General features: G+C 39.2%; 2 protein-coding genes across 2 annotated transcripts in view; one reads left to right on the top strand and one right to left on the bottom strand.

Moving 5' to 3' along the window:
* The window catches only part of LOC139184504 (ras-associated and pleckstrin homology domains-containing protein 1-like), a 73,865-nt gene that overhangs the window by 8,232 nt on the left and 47,591 nt on the right, over positions 1 to 18,042 (top strand). The window lies entirely within an intron of this gene.
* CDKN2B (cyclin dependent kinase inhibitor 2B) lies at positions 1,667 to 6,781 on the bottom strand. Its single transcript, XM_019965873.2, has 2 exons — positions 6,098 to 6,781; positions 1,667 to 3,842 (listed from the first exon to the last, which is right to left on the bottom strand). Exons 1-2 carry the CDS (start codon positions 6,230 to 6,232, stop codon positions 3,582 to 3,584), a joined length of 396 nt encoding a protein of 131 aa, XP_019821432.2. The 5' UTR covers positions 6,233 to 6,781; the 3' UTR covers positions 1,667 to 3,581.

Genomic DNA, 18,042 nt, shown 5'->3' with positions numbered 1-18,042 from the left:
GCATTCTCATGCTTCACACTTTCTATTCCTTCCAAAATCCCCAACCTTTTTTCTTGGTTTTAACTCCTATACCAACTCCTCTTAGGTCAGAATCACTTGTTATAAGCGTACTTAAAAAACATCATTCTTTTCAGAGCATTTAGTTGGTAAATACCTACTTCAGCTTTATTTTAATAAATTTATTGGGTACTTGCTTATCTCACTTAAAGAACTGAGTTCTTTTGGTCGCTCTGAGTGACATGAGATAAATGCACAATGTGACAACAAAAAAATCAGGTAAGATGGAGTAAGAAAGAGCTTGAAATTAAACTACATATTTATTTTACAAAGCATCTTTTTTGTGCTAGTTCCCACAAACTTGTCTCTAACTTTTCAGTTAACTGGTAGAGGTGGTACTTATAAAGATCCCCCATTTCCCAAGGCTCCAGAATTTAAAAATGTATATCTCTTCTCTCTCTTCCCTTATATAGCTTTTATTGGCTCAGACCATGGCAAAATTATTACTAATAAAATATAGGACCCCATATAGTCATGTATATGACAAACTTATAAAGGGATAAAATGTTAGTGATGGTTGGGAGCCTAAAAATAATCTAGTATCACTCCCATTTTTTACAGATGAGGAAATTGGGGCTAATCATGTCATTTGATTTAGTAGATCATATATTGAATTAGTTGAAGAACCAATATCAGAATCCAGGTCTCCTACCTTCCATTCAAGTCCTAATTTGTCTTTCCTTCATTCCCTCTTTCTTCCCTGGAATTTTAAATAGAACAGGAAAAGATGTTGAAAGTATTGTGATTCAACTCTTGTTTCTTCTTCAAGTAATTAAAAAAATTAAAATGTTCTTATTTTCTTATGTATTTACCTCCCCCCCATCTTTTTAAAATTGGTAACTGAATGCAATGAAATTACATCAACCTAGGTTTTCACAAGATAATGAAATAGTTTGTTAATAGTGAAAACCTAGTACTCATATCAGATTTTGGTTATGATTAGCTACTGACGTAAATACCGAAGCAGTCTTCTTATACTGTAGATGACACCAGCTTTTCCATGTTTCAGGAAGTAGTCCACAAGAGTGTTTCTAAGGTTTTAAAATCACTAATTCTAATTGCTCTTTTTTTTTTTTTTTTGGTAGAGTGGCAACATCTTGAACATTGGAAAAGAAAAATAAGCATGTCTTGGTTTTTAAAATATTTGATAATTACAGAGGTGGTTAAGAAAAAATCCCTATTAACTATTACATATTAACACACAAGTAATTTGTTTTTTAACATTTCCCATAAAGGAAGGACAGTATAGAATCTCAATGTGATTGGTGTAAGTTAAATTAGTTTTATTTATTTGCTGAAGGTCAGTTACCTAGCTTTATAAAATGAACTTATTTGGTCCTGGACACCATATTCATATTGTTTTTGTCATAACACAGAAATAAAATATCATTAAGGCATTCCTATGAACACACTTTCCCAAAGCTGTTAGGAGCTGTATGGATCTTGAGCTCTCAGAATTTATTTCATTTCCTTATATTTGAAATTACTAATTTTAGCCATTAGAACATAGGAAATTATAAATAGATTTTTCTTTCATGTAAATCATCCTCGTCTTCTCATCCATTCACTCAGCTGAAAAAAGAAATATAAAAATGAGGCCAAATGAATATATTATTGAAATATAAATTTATTTTACTTCCAGATCTTGCAGTGAAGGTCAGGTGATAAGATTTTTACAAACCTTGGTAATATTTTAGATTTAGACACAGAAATTAACATGTATATTTTTCTGTAATTGTAAAATGGAGCCAGAAGCAGGGCTCATGTATATAGAGCTATATTTATTTGCATGTATCCTTCAAAGTAAAATCTTAAACAGATTTAACATATGTATTTCTTGTGCGGCTGATAAAACACATTGGCCATACCTGCCTAACAGGTGGATTTGAAAACTGAATTTACTTTTACATGCATCATAAATATTTCACTGCAACCAGGTGGTACTTGATTTTCCAATAATGTATGATGTTTTGGCATATATATATATATATATATGAATCTCACAGTACCCTGTAGTACCCAACCATATTTTCTTGATTTACTTTCCATTAATATAAGGTTGTCACCAGATTCCACAACTCCCTTAAATTAGGAATGGAATTCACATGTTTTAAGTCAAAACCTTGGTGTTCAATCTCAACTTTTCTTTTTAACATTAAAACAGTGAAATACCAGTTATTCCAATGCTGTAATGAATCAAGCAACACTGGAAATTAAATCCCCAAACAGTACACCTTTAATTTGTTCAGCAGATATTAAGACATTTCACGAGCCATCATTATGTATTTTCAACAGTTTCACTCAGTCTACTCTTTCAGCAACCCTTTGGGAAATATCCTGAGATCATTTACTGGGTAAGGGCATGGATCTTCTAAAAAACATGAGTAATATTTCATAGTTTGACCCTGGAGACACTCTAGTAAAGGAAACAAACTTTAACAAAGAAATAAATAGGTTAAGGACTGAAGTAACCTGGGAGATGGCACTGTGCTACAGCTTCGCATAAAAGCTGTAGTTCTTCACTTCCTTCCCAAGGGCCACGAGTTACTTTGTTATTTAAAGTCTCCGAATTAAGACTGCTACTGAAGAACAACCCAGAAGTACAAAATATCACGATATCTTTTCAAGTAGCAATTTACAGGGGGCTCTCTGAATCCTACCGTATAGAGATCAAACAAATCTTTACAGTTAACAGCCTATCTACAATCGCTCTCGCTACAACCCGGACTTAGTCTGTGCGAGGAGGGAACACCGCAGGAATCTCGCCGTAACAACAGCAAATGAGCGCCCCTTTCGGAGAGCTGTTCAGCATCACCTCGACCTGGGCACTTTAGAATAAGCTGGCAAAATTGAGGTGACTTCCGGGTCCTCTCTCCCCCATCGCTATCTAATGGGGCTGGACAAGAGGCTCCAAGGCTTCCAGTAGGTAGCTTTTTGCTCGCGACCTGCCCCGCTCCGCAAGCCTGTAAAGAAAGCGTTTGGTCGCCTACTGAGCCCGTGTCGATCTTTGTCCTCATCACTGTCTGGTTCTCCATCTCCAGATTTTCCCTCAGGGCCCGGCGCCCGACGTGGGGACTTACAGGGGAGGTCCTTCAAGGTCAGTGGGGCGATCGTTCTCACCTGCCTACCACCTGAAGGCTAGTTGCCGCCGCCTCCCACTCCGCCCCAGCACCTTCTGTGCGAAGATTCACAGCACTTGGGTTTGTTCATGGACTTGTTCACATGCCGCTTTTCACCAGAAAACCCTAAAAAGCAAACCTGGGAGTTCCACACTCGGCGGCTACTGGAAATCCATGTGCCCCACCTCTATTCATTTTGCTTCATGGTGAGTGCCGAGGGCGATATCCGGGGGCGTGGGGGGTGAGGAGAAAAAATTATTCCCAGTCAGCTCCTCCTTCGCTGCCGGGAATCTAGGCGCCCAGGAAGACTTCCGCTGCTCCACGTTTCCAGCCCTCTTTGAACTAAGTTGGGGTGGCGAACTGGAGAGAAAAAAAGTCGTTGTGGGCGGCTGTGTATGCGCGCCCTCAGTCTCCCGCGGCCGCGCGCAGGTACCGGGCGACGTCGCGGTGGCCCCGCTCCTCAGCCAGGTCCACGGGCAGGCGGCCCCAGGCATCGCGCACATCCAGCCGTCCCCCGGCTCGGTGCAGGGCCACCAGCGTGTCCAGGAAGCCCTCCCGGGCAGCGTCGTGCACTGGTCGGGTGAGGGTGGCGGGGTCCGCGCAGTTGGGGTCTGCGCCGTGGAGCAGCAGCAGCTCGGCCACGCGGGCGCTGCCCATCATCATCACCTGCCAGAGACAGCAGAGTGGTCAGGACGCGGGTGAGGGCAAGTAGAGTCTTTTCCAAAAAATACCTATTCATCCAGGCCCTTACAAGCTTCGGAAGTCTAGTTAAGCTTAATTTGCTGACGCAAATCCCGCCCCCCACCCCAGCTCCTCTCCCCCACAGCAGCCCCAGTTTATACTTTTACTCAGACCTAATTAGTTCAGTTTTATTCTCCGAACGTGGGAAGACAAGGAAGAGCTGATAACAAAGTGCTTATCGCTGTTGTGGGAAATTTTTTTAAAAATTACCATAGAAACGGGAATCTATGTTGTTAAATGATGTATGGGTAGTGTTAAGTTTAAAGACTTAAAGTCTTAAATTTATTTCCCTTGCTCTCCCCTCTCCCCCAGCTATAATCCCCATCTAAAAAATTTACTAGGCAGTCAGCTGATACATTTATTTTAGGCGTTAGAGTAACGCTTTAGGAGAGAAAATAAGAAACTACGTTTAAAACAAGGTTTACTTTGTTTATTTCTTGTAGTAAATCCCCTGTGGGAAGGCTTTTGCTTTTCACTGTTACATGTCTCTGCTCATAAAGGGCGTATATATGGTCTCATAATTTGAGCCACAATGGGAGATAGAGGGGGGAAAAGTAAAGTCGTGCATAGTTTTATAAGACGATGAAAACAAACTATTTGTTTTCAATCAATGATTCACCACTTTTAATATTTAACATTATAGATAAGGGCTAAAGTTTAGAGGATAATATATTTGATGTAACATAAAATAGACACTATATTTGCATTGTACAGGATTTTATAATGTGCTAGGATTTTATATTGTTAAATAGTAAACATTTTGCTGTTTAAAAAGGAGCTTGGATTTTAGCAGTCAAATCAGAGCAATGCATAACTTAGAAAAACGATGTTTTGAAGCAGTAATCCTACAGTATCCATTTGTGTACATGTACATTATGCCAGCATTTACTTTATTTTAACAATTTTTGATAAATATTCAAAATGAAATTATATGTTCTTGTGAATTTATGCTTTAAAATGTACCATGGAATCAAAATATAGTATGCTAATTTTTTTCATTGTTCCATGGTTATTGAAAACATCCATCTCCTCCCTTAAAAGCCATGATATATTTTCTATTAGTGATGTAAAGGGCATTTCATATATAGAGGAGAAAAAGTGGCTCTTAATATCTCAGAATATGGTGAATTAAAATGACAAATAAAAGCCCCCTTTTACAGTTACTAATATAATTGAAGTCTTTAAGGACTACTTTAAAATATTTTTGCTGCTTTAAATAATCCCTCATTTCTTCCAACATTTTCTATTAATTCAAAATGAATTAATACATATTTAAAAATTGCACGATTAACAAGATTTCTTACTAATGACTTGGTTCTGGAAGATGATTGTAGGCGAATACTAATTTTTAGTATTTAATACTGCTGACTGCATGATAACAGTAAAACACAAAATACTACCTTAGATTTTAAAGAGATTAAAAAAATATCAGCACTGATTAAAGTGGGATTAATAGTTAAACATATCGAATAAATGAATTTTAACAATGAAGAGGCTAATTATAAAGACCCTTTGCCATTTAACAAAGCTGAAGGAATGTTTATGTAATCCAAGCATTCAGTATGATAAAAATCTATAGAAGCATATTTTTTCTTATGTAACACTCAAGAAACACTGCTAACGTAAAATAAAAGGAATTAAGTACTGTGGTTGAGGAATCCTGACATTACTTTGTATTCAGTTCGCCTGCATGAGGAAAGAATACAGTATTTCATATCGCAGCTTAAAAATTCAGGATGATTTTTTTTCATGTGCTGTGATGTAGGATTCCTTAAATCCAATCCAAATTGCGTAACTTGTAATTTAATTATCTCTATCGTTGAAAGTTGATCGCTGTTTGTTGAAAGACAAACAGATAAGACAAAGTAGTTCTCTCCAAATAGCCTCTCATTTTTCCCTTTCCTGCCCAGTTGAACCTATCCCATGCATCTCTTATGAGATGGGAGAGGGAATACTGGCCTTCCCCCCCCCCCCCCTATTAAAAAGAAAAGCAAACTGAAGTAGTGGGGTTTCCAGTCCCTTTCTTTAGAATTTTTGATGAGTGAAAACCTGCTGCTCCATACTCCAGCAAAGAGAGACACAGGTCTGTTCGTGGAGATCTCAGGTCCAGCCGCGTCCGAGGAGGCGGCGGCCCCGTGTTTGTGCGCCCCCTGCCGGCGAGGCCCGGGGCCCCCAGCTACCTGGATCGGGCGTCTCCCAAAGCGGTTGAGTCTGTTGGGATCCACACCGGCTTCGAGGAGCTGCCGCACGGCCTCCACTTGGCCCCGCGCCGCGGCGTTGGCCAGGTCCGCATCACCGCCACCACCACTGAGCATGCCCTTGTCCTCTTCGCTCACTTCGCAGCCCCCAAGCGCAAACTGTCCAGGATAATCCACCGCTAGCCGTGAACTTCGCAACGCCCTACCCTCCCTTCCCACCTCGCCCTGGAGGGCTCTCCCCACTCGGGAAGAGCTCAGCTCAACTTCAGCCTCTCTTTGCCGTCTTTCTGCGGCTAGAGGGGTCAGTACAATGGCCGAACGGCCCGTAGTTAAAGCCGGGCTTTTCCCGGATGGCTCCCAGGAAAATGCGCCTGGCGCAGCAGCAACCTTGCGCGAACCCGCTCTGGTTGCACAGTGCGGGCGCGTCACAGAGTCCTCACCGCGGAGCTTCCCTCCGGCGGAGCGGAGAACCAGCCGGGACTGAACCCGTTCCCAGCTGGGCTGTCTAGAGGCACTCTCCAACCTCCTTAGGCTCCGCCCGCTGCGGGTCCGGGCACGTCCCACTGTGTCGGAGCAGAGGCCTGGCCCGCGGCTGACGTTACAGCCCAAGAGGGTAGGGGCGGGGGAGAGCAGTCCAGAAAGTGCCCGGCCGCATGCGCTGGACAACGCCGAGCGGAGCCCGCTGTGCTACTGCCTGTAGGGTATCCAGCAATTCTAGGTTAAGTTTTTTGGAGCAATTGAAGCAGTGTACTCAGCTCCTGATCTCCTTCCAGCAGGCGGAGCAGAGGATTTCTAGTTCTTCAGTCCCGGCCCAGCCGCTCACGGTTGGAGACTTTAGTCACTCTCTGTGTAATCAAAAGGCCGGGCATTTGAAATAACCTTGTCTCAAGATGTCTTAAAGAGACAGCTCTGCCCCTCTCGGACAGGTTAAATTCATCCCCAGGCTGTACTTGAATTACACTTGCTTCACATCTTCCATCAAATTTAGCAATTGGGAAGGGGGTGTCTATTTGACTCAGCCCAAAATGGGTCTGACTGAAAAATCCCGCGAATCGTATTTTGAATGTGCTTTTTATTCATCTTTAAATTATGGATGCAATATTAAAAAATAAAAACAACTCACAAAAACAAACAAAAAACTTAGCCAACTACCCGCCCCCCGCCCCCCGCCCCCGCCACACTCACATACACCTAGTTTGAGAGTTGCAGAGCTTGGTACATCGGACACTTAAAAAATATAAATACACATTTTAAGAACTTGAGATCTCAGTTTCACGATATTTGAACTGTCTATTTTTGTTTGCACTCTTACCTATTTAAACCCACCTCAGCAAGTATTTGATTTCCATTTATCATGGGCAATAAAGGAAATTATGCAGTAATAATGAAACATAATAAAACAGGGGTGTGGTGCTGGGCCTGTCATTAAACAGGCTGAACCTGTCATTAAACCCGCTTCTGAAGATTTAAAGGCCAAGTGCTTTGCTTTTATTCCTAATCTTCGTGAGTTTGTATTAACAGATGCATTGCTTTAAAGGTTAAAAAAATTACAGCTGATGCACTATTGAAATAAGAGAACCACAAGTTATTTGTATTTGTATTTCCTCACAGAAAACTTTGGTGAGGAGCTACATTATAATACCCCTAACATTTAACAGCTCTTATCTTGAACATCCTTTTTGGTTTAGACTGCTGAGAAACACAAAGGGAGGACAATTGAAGTAAGAGACTCCACATGTTTCTTCTATAGTGTATCTTATTTTGGACTTTCTTGGTTTCAATCCACTGTAGAATAAAGAAGAGCTCTTTATGGACAGGGTGGGGTGGCATGGAAGTGTGGTGGCTAGGGCTATAGATTTGCTGACTGAGTCTCAACAGGGTTGAAATTCACCTGGATGGTGAAGGGGAGGGGGCAACATTAAATAACATTTTTTTTATCTCTCTCACCACACCCTCATTTCTTAGTTTTCATGATTTTAATTCCTCTTTCACTCTTATTTGAACCTCTACCCTTATCTAAGGAAAAAAAAAAACAAACAAACCTTGTCCTTTTATTTGTTGGTGATGATTCTATTCCTAGTCTGGCCAGCTACTGGATGAAAAACATGAATAACTCTTTTTGTCTTAGAGGCCAGTTCCCATGCACAGTGTATTTGAGATTACAGGTGTGCAGGTTGAATGGGAGAAGGAAGAGAAAAGATGGACAATAGGAAGCCAGAGACTTTGAAATGAATGGCATTGGGTCTCTGCAAGTTACCTTGTGGAGCTGAATCACTAGACTGATATTGGCGGATATGGTGGCAAATGGGCTCAGACAAAAATATCTTCATCAGAACAGCCTGATTACTCTGAAATTTAGTGCACAGCCAGATGCAACAAGGCATTAGAGGGAAGAGTGTTGGATCTTCCCTCTAATGAATTCAGCAATTAAATTTAGTTCAAGAATACTTAGTTCAGCATATGCTATACTACATTTCACAGTTGAACAAGATATTGGTCCTAAATTTTAAACCAACAAATAGAGAGTTTGAGAATCAATGCAAGCCCTATCAAAATCCCAATGGCATTTTTCAAAGAAATAGAACAAATAATTTTATAATTTATATGGAACCACAAAAATTCCAAATAGCCAAAGCCATCTTGAGAAAGAACAACAAAGCAAGAGGCATCATACTTTCCTGATTTCAAACTACATTACAAAGTTACAGTTATTAAAACAGAATGGCATTGGCATAAATAAGGAAATAAAGATCAGTGGGATAGAATTGGAAGCCCAGAAATAAATCCATAGTTATCTGGTCAATTAATTTATGACAAGGGAGCCAAGAATATACAATGTGGAAAGGAAAGTTTCTTCAAAAAATGCTGTTGGGAAAACTGGAAAGCCACATGCATAACAACGAACCTTGATAGCCAACTTGCACCATACCCCAAAATTGACTCAAGATAATTAAAGACTTGAATGTAAGACCTTAAACCATAAAACTCCTAGAAGTGGTAAGGAGCGGTAAAGGAGTGGTAAGGAGTGGTAAAACTCATAAATGGTAAGCTCCTGGACACAGGACTTGGCAATGATTTTTTGACTCTGACAACGAAAGCAAAGATAACTAAGTGGGACTACATGGTACTAAAAAGCTTCTTCACAGAAAAGGAAATCATCAACAAAATGAAAGGCACCCTATGATTGGGAGACAATATTTCCAAACCATTTATCTGATAAGGGACTAACATCCAAAATATATAGAGATCTCATACAACTCAATAGCAAAACCCCAAGCAATCCAATTAGAAAATGGGCAGAAAGTCTGAATAGACATTTTTCCCAAAGAAGACATACAGATGGCCAACAGGAACATGAAATGATGTATAACATCACTAATGATCAGGAAAATGCAAATCAAAACCACAGTGAGATATCATCTCAAACTTGTTAAAATGACTATTATCAGAAAGACAAGAAATAACAAGTGTTGGCGAGGATGTGGAGAAAAGGCAACCCCAGGACACAGTTCATGGTATATAAACTGATGCAGCCACTGTGGAAAACAACATGGAGCTTCCTCAAGAAACTAAAAATAGAACCACCATATGATCCAGTAATTCTACTTCTGTATATTTATCTGAAGAAAATGAAAATACTAACTCAAAAAGATACATAAACCCCCATGTTCTCTGCAGAATTATTTACAATAGCCAAGATATGGAAACAACCTGTGTGTCCACTGATGGATATATGGATAAGCAACTTGTCAAATATATATTTTAGCTACAAGGAGATTTAAATCTTGCCATTTGTGATAATATAACTGGAACTTGAGGGCATTATGGTAAGTGAAATAAGTCAGACAAAGACAAATACCAAATGATCTCTTTTATATGTAGAGTCTAAAATGAAACACAATCCCTCCCTCAAAAAACAAAATAAAAATAATCAAGCTCATTAATACAGAAAACAGATTGTTGGTTGCAAGAGACAGGGAGTGGGGGCTGTGTGAAAAATGGGTGAACTTTTTTTTTAGCTTGAATAAATTGTTTAAATAAATGTAAAAAATGTATTCCCACTTTTATTGTAACAGCAGTCTCATCTTTGTCAGCTCTACAATTTCTCCTTTGGTATAGCCTCTTGTTTGAAGTCTTGTTTACCCCTACAGCAAGTTAGAATACTTGTGAAGTTAGGGGGACAAAATCCAGCCCTTCTTGCTGCAGCTGTTTGCCCAGCCACTACTAATAATCCTTGTCTCATTCTTCAAGTACCCATTCTAGATTCCCTCCCTCTTAGCACATCTGGTGATCTAGGTGTCTAACTTAGCAAGTCAAGTAGACCCCCCTTTCCTGAGAGCTGTGACTAGTCCTCACGCTCTTTTCAGATCATGGTTGGTATATTTGTATATTTACTGTCACAATTGGGCAGATAAATATCAAGCGATATTCCAATGGATTATCTGAATATCAAATGCTTTTTTCCTTTTCTTAGATTCAGAAGTCCCATCGTCTCCTGATAAACATGATCAATTATCCCCTGTAGGAAAGATGACTCCTTTACACCCTAACTGGTCTCTTAGCATGAAGGGTCTGAAGTGATTGGGCACCATCTGGAGCTTAATCGGGACTCTTCCAACATCTCATGGTGAAATTGTTCTCTCTCGATGAACCTAGATTTCCAGGCCATAGGTATTAGAATTGTAAGGGTGGAAAATATAAATTTCTCATGTGGGTTACAAAATGTGATAAGCTACTTCTGGCAATGGTCAGAGAGGTTGCAATGTCTAGATTTCAGAGGAGGGCCATCCAGGATGAAATAGAATCCTAGTTCATGAATACAACAATAGAGGAAACCAATGCAAAGTTTTAGGGTTCCCAATGAAAATGAGTTCAGGATAGAATTTATTCTTATGAGAGCTTGTTTTATGACATGGAACTGGGCAAGAAGCATTGGGACTGAGGAATTGAAGGAAATGCTACTAGTGATGGATATGATTATTCAGGTACTCAAGAACTCAGATGTAGAACAACAGAGTACTTGCAGATTTCCTCTGTAGGGATAGATGAAAATAGTGCTTGAATATACTACTATGACTATCACTGCTATTATATAAATATATAATTTTAACTCTATTCTAAAATGAATGCTAATATGATTGCATAAAAATATGGTGCAAATTACAAACCCAGTTGACCATGATAGCTAAGTTCGTAAATTTTCCTTAAACTGTACACGTGTAAATAAATTTATATTAAAAAATTTTTCCTTAAACTGGATAAACTTTCTTAGTCTAGTCTTCTGAAATTGCATGCTTCATCAGCATAGGTAGATATGACATGTGGAGAAGAGAGGAAAAGTGAAGTGGGTACAAGATGGCCAGAGCTTAAAAAAATGAAAAAAGGCTCCTAGATTTTAAGAAACTCTTTCTAGTGATACTCAAAACTAACAAAGAGTTTCCATTTAATGTGATAACTTTACTGAGAGATGCATCTATATAAGGTACCCTGGGAGTTAGGAATAGGGGAACTTAAGAAGTACTGGGAATTTTCTTAGAGATGTTGCAGCTGAAGAGAGTCTTTAAAAATGCATTGGAAGTTGATTGTTTCCTGCATTCTTGCTTCAAGCCTTGGATTTCTCTAAAATTTAACAAAAGATTAGTAAAATATAGCCTGGGCCAATTTTTGAGCCATCTTCTTAAATGGTAAGTCACAGTCAAAGTGTCTAAAAAATAAAAACTATTTGAAGTTGATAAGATGGAAGAGAATTGTTGTTTAAGGAGGTGTAGATAAAGAATGTTAAGACAGGAAAAGTCCAAAGAGCAGAATGACTGATAATCTTCCGATAAGCAGATATGTGCACTAAACAGATTGACTGGAAAAGAACTTTACACAGGGAAAATATTGCCAGGGGTATGTGCGGTTACTAGCACCATGGACAGCACTTCTCCATTAAGAAAAATCTGGGTGGTCCTAACCCACTCCAGACTGAGAATTCCTGAGGAAGCTGCAAACTTGGTTTTCCAAAGTCCCTTGCTCCCCTGAAATTTAAAGGAAACCAATGGAAGCTCAATGGACATCTTTTACAAAACCAACCTGCTCAGCCTGGTTTCCAAGTATTATTGGATAATCTACACAGAGAATTCTATGTAGACAGAAAGTGAAGAGGAACTAAAAAGCCTCTTGATGAAAGTGAAAGTGGAGAGTGAAAAAGTTGGCTTAAAACTCAACATTCAGAAAACAAAGATCATGGCATCCAGTCCCATCACTTCATGGGAAATAGATGGGGAAACAGTGGAAACAGTGTCAGACTTTATTTTTCTGGGCTCCAAAATCACTGTAGATGGTAACTGAAGCCATGAAATTAAAAGACGCTTACTCCTTGGAAGGAAAGTTATGACCAACCTAGATAGCATATTCAAAAGCAGAGACATTACTTTGCTAACAAAGATCCGTCTAGTCAAGGCTACGGTTTTTCCTGTGGTCATGTATGGATGTGAGAGTTGGACTGTGAAGAAGGCTGAGCACCGAAGAATTGATGCTTTTGAACTGTGGTGCTGGAGAAGACTCTTAAGAGTCCCTTGGACTGCAAGGAGATCCAACCAGTCCATTCTGAAGGAGATCAGCCCTGGAATTTCTTTGGAAGGAATGATGCTAAAGCTGAAACTCCAGTACTCTGGCCACCTCATGTGAAGAGTTGACTCATTGGAAAAGACTCTGATGCTGGGAGGGATTGGGGGCAAGAGGAGAAGGGGACGACAGAGGATGAGATAGCTGGATGGCATCACTGACTCGATGGACGTGAGTCTGGGTGAACTCCGGGAGTTGGTGATGGATAGGGAGGCCTGGCGTGCTGCGATTCATGGGGTCGCAAAGAGTCGGACATGACTGAGCGACTGATCTGATCTGATCTGATACTTGAAAGATGAGAGGAGAAATAATACTTATTGTGTACTATGTTGCAAATGCTTTATGAGTATTATTTTATTCAATCCTCATAAAATTCCTATGCAACATGCACTTGTGTCTCACTTTTACAGGAAAGACAAAAGAGAAGTTAAGTCACTTGCATACTAGCTAATCATTGGAGGTATGGTCTAACCTGTGTGGCTTCAGAGCCTCTACCATTTTCACTACACAGGGTTTTTTGCAGCTGTCATGATAGGCTTAACTGGAAAGAAAGCACAACAAACTGGTTTATAATTATTTTTCCATCTACACTGTGTTTTCCAGATGGCTCACCTCATAACACATCCTTAATAGACTTCAAAGATGATATTTCACACATAATACAGTAGCACATTTGTCTTGGGCAATAGAGGAAGATAATGAAACATTTTACCTCTTCCTGAAACCCAGCTGTCTCTAGGATGAAATATAACCTGTTGTTAATGCTTTGAACACATTTAAGAGATGAAATGGATGGGAACAGAGTGGACAACTGAAATTGGGAACTGAAATAGCTCTGCCTTTTAATAGAGTGGATTATTTGCAAGTGAGAAGGGATAGAAAGTAAACAGTAAATTGGCATAGAATTTTGGAAGTTACTAGAAGGGAAGGAGTAGAATCAGTTCCAATACTGTAAACAATTCAGATCCCTAGTGAAGATGTTTGTATTCTAGTTTGTGAAACTACAGGGTTTCTCAGGTGGAGCTACTGGTAAACTACCCGCCTCCAATGCAAGTTAGACATAAAAGATGCAGGTTCGATTCCTGGATCGTAAGATTCTCTGGAAGAGGGCATGGCAGCCCACTCCAGTGTTCTTGCCTGGAGAATCCCACGGACAGAGGAGCCAGGCAGGCTGCAGTCCACAGGGTCCCACAGAGTTGGACACGATTGAAGCAACACTATATATGAACTCTATTTATTTTTTTTGAACTCACTTTAGAAGTACACATAAAATCAGTGAGTGACCAAGAGAAGTAGTGACATAATTATGCCCTCATAACTGTCTCTTTCTTTTTTAATCTAAGACAGTGGTTCTAAGTTGGGAGAGAAAGAAATTCAGAATCATATTCACAGCTTTTTCAAGCTACTGTGTATATGACCCACATCTCACCAGGAGACTTAATTCTCTCCATTTCACCAGTTGAGATTTATTGCCCCAGGACCCACGGTACAGCTCCTTCTATATCCCCATATGTGGTTATAAGTTTAATTGAATGATGGCCATATGTATCATTTTAGCATCAGTATTAGTTTTCTGGGCTGTGTGTGCATTCTAAGTTGCTTCAGTCATGTCTGACTCGTTGGGAGCCTATGGACTTGTAGCCCACCCGGTTCCTCTGTCCATGGGATTCTCCAGGCAAGAATACTGAAATGGGCTGCCATGCCCTCCTCCAGGGGATATTCCTGACCCAGGGATCAAACCTGCACATCTTATGTCTCCTGCATTGGAAGGCAAGTTCTTTATTGCTAGCACCACCACAGACAAGGTGGCTTTAACAACAGGGTTTTATTTTTTTAGTTTTGGTTCACTCTTCTTGCCTTGCAGACAATCTCTCTCCTACTACTGCTTTACCTAGTCACCCTGTGTGCATGCAAGTTCCTGGGATCTCTTGTGTGTGTCCAAAAATCCTGTCCTTATAAAGATACTAGTCATATTGGATTATAGCCCACCCCAGGAGCCTTGTTTTAACTTAATCACCTTAATGCGCTATCTTCAAATACAGTCATTCTGAGATACTAGGGGTTAGAGATTTAACATATGAACAATTCAGTTCCTATGGAGTCTCTTCCAAGTTTTACACATATCACTTTTCATTGCTTTGTAAAAAACTGTTGTCAGTAATTTATTTATTTGAATAAGGATGAAAATAAAATCAACACATTGACATTGGTTGAAGTTTTTACTAGTTTCTTTTGTCTCTTCTAATTTATCAGCTCCCTTCTTTCTTTGTTCTTTTTTTCCTCTTTCAATTTATTGCGGTAATTGGGTTGCTAATTTTGTAGTTTTCTAAAGTCTGGACTTTGCAGAATGCTTCTTCATGATGACATTTAACAATTTTTCTCTGTCACTTGTATTTATCATTTGTTATTAGATCCAGAGTTTGGGTGTCATTCAGGCCTGATATTTTGGCAAAAATATGTCGTAAGTAGAATTATAAACTTCCACCAAGAGGCAAATAATCTGATTGTCTCTTTTTCTACAACTTCGACAGTCATTAATAATTATTTCTTAGATCTGTAATTTCCTTAGGGGTTGCAAAATGGTGATATTTTAGTCCTTTCAATACTTCTTCATCTACTAGCTGGGCTCCTTCTATAGAGAGATATTTTTCTTTATTATCTACTTGGTTGCCCTCAGGTACAAATAAGAGACAGAATGAATACTTTATTTTCAAGTTTTCAAAATGATGAGTTGAGTCCCTAACCTCTTCCAAAGGTGATTACTGATTTTTAAATGATTGTAGATGTAGGCATTTAAATGTAATTGGTATGTTTCAGTTTATTATAATTATTATTCCTACTGATGCTCAAGCCCTATCTTTGGCCAATGGGAGCTCCTGAAAGTTGGCTCTTGAGTCTTTTTAACATGACTTCAGTAGTCTTTGACAGAATCCTTTATTTCTGGCATGATAATATATTCCACTTTTATCTTGTATATTTCCCTCACTATACATGGTATCAACCATTTCTCAAAGGAGCACTGATTATTTTTTAGTGGGAAATGGAATTTTAAAAACACAGTCTGAGTTCTGGGGATTTTATTGCTACCCAGCCAGTGATTATATTTTTAGGCTTTGTGTTTATACATTAAACATAGTTTCTTAGATCAGAATATTTACATACATTTTTGCCAACATGAATTTACAGAGGACTTACTGTTCAAGTTAGACATGATGAATAATACAGCAGTATAGGAGTCAGTAATTATTTGTGACATGAAGTTCTCTCTCTTTTATATTGACTGTCTAGTTTTAATGTTACTGTCGAGTGAATTTCACAGCTCTTACTGTTGTAGAAATGTTGCTGTTGTAGATCTAGCACAGACACAATCAAATCATTACTCTTTACATTGTTGCTGCTGCTACTGCTGCCAAGTCACATCAGTCGTGTCCGACTCTGTGCGATCCCATAGATGGCAGCCCACCAGGCTCCCATCCCTGGGATCCTCCAGGCAAGAACACTGGAGTGGGTTGCCATTTCCTTCTCCAGTGCATGAAAGTGAAAAGTGAAAAGTGAAAATGAAGTCGCTCAGTCGTGTCCGACTCTGTGCGACCCCATGGATTGCAGCCTACCAGGCTCCTCCGTTCCATGGGATTTCCCAGGCAAGAGTACTGGAGTGGGTCGCCATTGCCTTCTCTGTGAGAAGCTACTTATTCAGAATGTAAGCTCTTTGGAAGAGGAATGTTATTTCTCTTTTAATTCACTCCTCAATCTTCTGCAATCTGGCTTTCATTCGGAATCTAGGTAACCATTTGTGAAAGTAATCAATTATTTTCTTGTCACTTAATTCAATAATCTGACTATAATTTCTTATAATCTTCATTTGACTATAGTTTCTTCCTACAGCTTTGTATCCAGATTAATTCTCTTTTCTTGTGGCTTTTAAATTTCTTGCCTCTCACAAAACCATCCTCTCATAAATATATGACATATATACAATATGTCATGTGTGTGATGTAAGTAATACCAACATGCTCACATCTTCCTACAAATATATGTGTGTGTGTGTATATATATGTATATATATATATATATATATATATATATATATATATATAGTTTGTTTGTTTGTGCCTGTGGCATGTGGGATCTTAGGTCCCTGACAAGGGATCAAACCCATGGTCCCTGCATTGGGAGCATGGAGTCTTAACCAGTGGACTGCTGGGGAAGTCCCCTAAAATATATTCTTATTTTACATTTAACCCATCCATATTTTTAGTGATAACACCAAAGTGAAATCTTGAATTATTAGCTACCTGTAAAATGTCTACTTATCCATTAGGAAATTTTATATTGAGTCCCTACTAAATATCAGATACTATGGGCTAGGTATAAGTGATGAGCAAATCAGAGAGTATTAACAACAAAACTTGGTAACTGCCATTATATAAAAGTCCTGGATGCTATCTGAATGCATAATAAGGGAATTGATCTGGTCTGGTGGTCAAGAAAATTAAGGGATATTTGGGTTGAGATCTGTAAGATAATGTTAGTATTAATTAATCAAAGGAATGGGGCAGTAATTGCAAGGAGGAACATTCCAGGCTGAAAGAACTGCATGTGGCAAGCTCTGAGGTGGGGGTAAGTATGGACATACTGAATGAGTTATGGTTAAACACATAAGCATAGCATCATTAACTCAATAGACATAAATTTGAGCAAACTCCGGGAGATTGTGAAGGACTGTGTGCTATAGTCCTTGGGGTTGCAGAGAAGGACATGATTTAGCAACTGAACAATAACAATAGTTAAGCATAGGGATGGAGGAGGAGAGTATGGCTAACTGTGGTTGGAAAATTAAGTACAGCAAAATCTTGTAAGGGCAGTATAGGCCATGTTAAGAATTTTTTCTTTATATTAAGAAAAGGAGAAGCCATTGATGTGTTTAAGCAGAGAAGTGATGTGATCAGATTTTCAGTTAAATAAAAGAAGAAAAATATTACTTTAAATGCACATTGGAGAATGGTTTGGAGAAGAAGCAAGAATGGATACCTGTGGGCTGGCAGTTCAGCGGATAGATTATGGTAGCTTGAAGTAAAGTGTTTGTACCCAACATGGAAAGAAATAGAATGCTGTAAGGTATATTTAATATTTAAGGATTAACTTCAACAGAGTTTAGCAATAAATTTGAGATAGCAGATAAGAGAGAGGAAAATATTATGCAGATTTGTACAACTGAAGAAGTTGGTGATCATGGTCATCAAAATAAGGAACGCTGGAGGAGGATGCAGTTTGAGGTAAACATCACAAGTTTGCATTCAGAGAGCTTGAACTTGAGA

This window comes from Bos indicus, chromosome 8, assembly GCF_029378745.1.
Source record: "Bos indicus isolate NIAB-ARS_2022 breed Sahiwal x Tharparkar chromosome 8, NIAB-ARS_B.indTharparkar_mat_pri_1.0, whole genome shotgun sequence".
In the NCBI taxonomy this organism is placed as follows: domain Eukaryota; kingdom Metazoa; phylum Chordata; class Mammalia; order Artiodactyla; family Bovidae; genus Bos; species Bos indicus.
The sequence above is the reverse complement of the archived record's forward strand: the minus strand, read 5'-3'. Positions and strand labels throughout refer to the sequence as shown.